The 4,796-nt window shown below is 38.3% G+C and overlaps 1 protein-coding gene across 1 annotated transcript in view; it reads right to left on the bottom strand.

The window, feature by feature from the left end:
- The window catches only part of si:rp71-46j2.7, an 11,612-nt gene extending 8,542 nt beyond the window's left edge, over positions 1-3,070 (bottom strand). Inside the window, exons 1-4 of the mRNA XM_035669521.1 lie at positions 2,674-3,070; positions 2,096-2,204; positions 460-673; positions 36-178 (exon numbers count right to left, since the gene is read on the bottom strand). Of these exons, the coding sequence (XP_035525414.1) occupies positions 36-178; positions 460-673; positions 2,096-2,204; positions 2,674-2,862 (655 nt within the window). The 5' untranslated portion in view covers positions 2,863-3,070. The remainder of the gene's footprint in view (positions 1-35; positions 179-459; positions 674-2,095; positions 2,205-2,673) is intronic.
- Positions 3,071-4,796: the final 1,726 nt, after the last annotated feature.

The following is a 4,796-nucleotide window of genomic DNA, read 5'->3' as shown; positions in this document are numbered from 1 at the left end:
AGAGAGAGAGAGAGAGAAATTCAAGGCGTTCTTACCCTTTACAGCAACGATCTCATTTAAGGCACAGCGGTTGACTTCTTGGCCCCAGAGAGATTTGGGAAAAAGGTTACGTACCAGAGCGTCAGAAAACTCTCGGAGAACTGTGATCTCCTCTGCTCTGGAAGTGAACAAGAGCTGTCTGAAACAAAGCAAAAGAGAACAGATTACTGGATCATAGATATGTATCACCACATATCTCTGATAATCGCTTCATCTTAATCTTAAATCTGAGGGGATGTACAACCACGAGGATGTCACTGCAGGTATGATCTCCTATCTAGTAAAATAAAGTCAATTATTCATAGGTGATAAAAAAAATATGGAGGTATTTATAGAGTTCAGACATTACTGAGTGCAAAGAGTAACAGAAGCAGCGTGACGTCTCAGTCATTTAGAGAGAAAGTAGGTGTGAAGTCTCACCTGTCAGACTGCTTCGCATTATGCAAGTGCTGGGTCAAAATCCGAATGGAGCCCACCACCGCCTGGCAGACATCAAAGTTTTTGGCTCTCTCAATGAGCCGGTCGATTATGAAGTCGACTTCCCTGCTGAGCACCTGGTGCAGAGGCTGGTGCTCACGCGGCTCGGGAACGTCGTACCAAGGCAGGACCAGCTGAGCGTAGGCACACTCAAACACTGAGGAGAGCAGTCACAAAGGAAATTCATATTAACACCAAGCTCCCACGCTCACCTCCTCCCTGAACATCAAACTCAAAGACTGCAGTGACTTTAAAGCTTTAAAACTATTTTTTCTCCCCACTTTTTATTTATTTATTTTTTTAAACACCTGTTCATTTCGGAGCAGAAATATCCGTGACAGGATTTTCCTCTGAGCGAGAGGAGCTGATGGTGAGATGAAGAAAGATCTATTCATCAGTGAATACACTGAACATGTTTTATTTACAGCAAACGAAACTTTATTTATGCATCATGTAGAGACAAGTTGAATGTGCTGATGCAGGGCTTTCACACGGTATATCATTTATGTCCGTAGACTAGAAAACATTTATTTCAAAGATATTTTTAAAACTGAATTATTCATATTTAACAGATTTTCAATGAAAAGGCCAAAAATTCCAGTTGGAATAGAAATCACTTTACATGTAAACAGACTATTATAGTTTCATATCTTATATTCTTCTGATGTATTTCTGTATATAAATAGTGAAACAATATCTTTTACAACTTAAAAGAGTTCTATAATAATATTTTAAATAATTATGACTAAAGATTTGTTTGACTAAAGAAAGTTTTTAAAAGGTGCTGTCTTTTTTAGATACATTTTTAATGTATTTTTGTATTCCTGGCAGCCTTATGTGTTGTTAAATTAACCAAATGAGAAGTAACACTTACAGCTGAGTTTGTGCTGAAAATAATGCGACCATGCACGTGGGTACGGACAGTTAAAAGGTGTTAAACAATGACAAAAAGTAATGCGCAAAAATGTGGCAAAAATGAACCAAAGTAAAGCTGAACTCCAGATGGTTAACAGCTCATGTATCTGACTGCGAGCGCTTTACTTAGGACGGAACACATGAAGTGCTTTTAAGGCCAAATCTTTGCATAAAGTTGTAAAATTCCATAGTTTTTCAACCATTTTGAAGGTCTGAGGTGAAGCTTAAGATATATAAACATACATAACATGAATACAGCTACTCTTATAAAAGAAACCTGATATCTTTTGGCTCCACACAAACTAAAATAATAAACACAGCACAACAACAACAGTTGCAAAGCACAAGTGATAATGAAGTATGAAAACCAGTTATCTGATTTCCTGTTTAACACATCACAACCATACACAACCCATCTATTGAGAGAGGGTGTGCTTGTCATCTTTTTTTCTTTCTTTCCCTAAAGCTCCTCCTCGCTTCATGTAACATGAGCTCCAGCTGCAGCTGTGTCTATGCAAAACTCTCCTTTTTTCAACTGTGTCGGATCAAAACAGCTTAAATTTGCTGACAAAACACCCCGAACTCAAGAGCAGAACCTCTGATTTCTAACTTTTAGTTACAGTACGTTTCTAACCTGCAAAGACACACACAAAACAAGCCGCACCTTGCTGTAGAGACCTCTTCACGTGTGGATACTGAGAATCCAGGGGTTCGGCCTGCTCGCTGCTCTCTTCATCAGTCAAGTCACAGAACAAGTTTTCCTCGACAGTTTCCTGGAAAACACAAAACGGTGAGGCTACTACCAGGGATTGAGCAGATAGAGAACATAGTATGAAACTGTAAGAGTTAGTGCTGACCTCTGGGTGACTGGGAGGTATGTGATGAGTGAAAACAAGTTCCTCAGGCCTCAGTGAGGAAAAAAAAACCTCAGGCTATGAGTGAGAATATTTCAATATCTGACTAGTTATACTAATCTCACAGCAGCTGTAACCTGGCAAACACACATTATATTACCAACTTACACTATGATAAAGACACTACTACTTTAACAGTCTTACTATGAACAGACTTCCCTACACATATAATGCAGAGAGGAAAGGCCATTTAAAGTGGTATAATATGATTCACAGGCTCCCATTTTTGATGTTTAACACAGACTCAGTTGTGATCGTGCAACACTCGCTCGTATTAAAGCAACTCGTCCCCGCATTCAAGGACAATAATGCAACATGTATTAAATACCTGGAGAGGATTTTCCTTCGTGTCCTCATCAGTCTGAGTGCTGCTCTCTCGTCCACTGTTCCCGAATAACAGCGGGGTAGAAAAACAAAAGAGGAAACATAAAATGTACTGTGTCACTGTGCGACCGCAGTCTGAAAAATACCACACCAAGCCGAGGGTTATGGCGATGGAGAAACGCCATAGATACATCTTCTTTTCTTCACTAGAGGCTCTTTTCGCTCGTATCTCGCACTTTGAGCCGATGTGTGTTGCACATAGTCGGGGCTGGTTTGTTCACCCGCATCTTTAGCGCCGAGTAAAAACAGAGCCGCTTGTTTCCTCAAAGGACGAAGTGAAATCAAACGGCGGAGAGATACGAACTTTACTAAAGCTGGTTGACAAGAGCTGTGATTGGCTGCGGCCCGTCAGCGCGTGCGTCTGCTTTTGATTATGACAGGATGCCATCTACAGGTCCCAGCTTTACCTGACAGCGTCCGTCTGTCTGTCTGTCTGACTGACTGTCTCACTGTCTGTCTGTCTCACTGTCTCACTGTCTGTCTGTCTCACTGTCTGTCCGTCCGTCTGTCTGTTCTGTCTGTCTCCACTGTCTCACTGTCTGTGTCTCGTCTCTTGACTGGTCTGTCTCACTGTCTGTCTCACTGTCCTGTCTGTCTGTCTGTCTGTCTCACTGTCCTCACTGTTCTGTCTGTCTGACTGTCTGTCTCACTGTCTGTCTGTCTGTCTGCCTGTCTGTCTGACTGTCTGTCTGTCTGACTGACTGACTGTCTGTCTGTCTGTCTCTCTGTCTTGTCTGTCTGACTGACTGACTGACTATCTGTCTATCTAGCTATCCTAAAGTACTTAATGTCTCAAAAGTACTGGTTCTGCAGTAAAATGGCCCCTGTGGCTTATTATATTATATAATATAATATAATATATATTATATTATATTGTTTTATATTATATTGTTTTATATGATATATTATATTATATTATATAATATTATATTATATTATATTATATTATATTATATTATATTATATTATAAATACTGAGGCAATAATGTGTGGGAGTGGCCAGGGGGCTGTGAGATGATTCATGGGGTACAACAGAAGAAAAACATAAATTCTGCCACAAAAAATGTATATTCATTTTTCTGTGATCTTTGTTTGTTTTGTTTTGGGGGTTTTCTTTGTAAAATCATTGCTGGTCTGGCCTCTATGGGCCTCAAACACTTATTTAAATTAAAGAAGTTTAGATTTGAAATCATTGAACTTTAAACAACTCTACAACTATACACCTGAATTCAAAGACATTTCTTTTTGTAAAAGGTCTCAAAAGGTTTGTGGTCCATTGGTTAAATCTTTAATACCAATATCAATTAACAATTACTATTTGAAAAAAGTAACTAGTAACTAAATGTTAAATAAAGTAAAAAAATACAATATTTCCCTCTGAAATGTAGCGGAGTAGAAATATAAAGTAGCAGAAAAATTGAAATACTCAGGTCGAGTTAAAGTACTTGAGTAATTGTTACTTTACAGAGACTGACTGACAGGAGATACACAGACGTTTTCCTTCTTCCAGTGTAACTCACAAAGACATCAACAACCTATTAAAAATAATTTAAAACAACTGAGAACAGGTGAAATTAATAAGGGAATGGATAATGATATGGGTAGTATTTATTATCCTAAAGTTGTCCTGATTGAGATAATAATAACAGACAGTAATCAGTTCATGAAGGCCTGTATGTTACAGATTTACTTTACTTTTATATTTACTGAATCATCCACCGGACAGATAATTAAACTTAATCAATAAATACCTTAGTGCATTACATTAAATCAGTTTTAATAACATTGATTTTGGTACAGAACAGTTTTTTACCCTCTAAATTATACAAACTCTGAAGATGATGTAATAGTGATGAAACATACTAGTTGCTGAAGCTGTTTGGAAAGATGCATTAGCTCTGAATATTACTGACTTATAAAGTCTTTAAAGCCGATAATCTAAGGTAGCAGTAACCAATTAATGCCACACGGTGGCGCTGCTGCTGCTCTTCATCTGTATACAGAGCGGAAGTGAAGCCAAACACCTTTTGATTTGGAGGAACATGATGATATGGTTTTATCTGAATA

The sequence above is a fragment of the Morone saxatilis genome, unplaced genomic scaffold (genome assembly GCF_004916995.1).
Source record: "Morone saxatilis isolate NCDOM2014 unplaced genomic scaffold, NCSU_SB_2.0 Contig22, whole genome shotgun sequence".
Lineage (NCBI taxonomy): Eukaryota > Metazoa > Chordata > Actinopteri > Moronidae > Morone > Morone saxatilis.
This window is presented reverse-complemented; position numbering and strand designations above follow the sequence as displayed.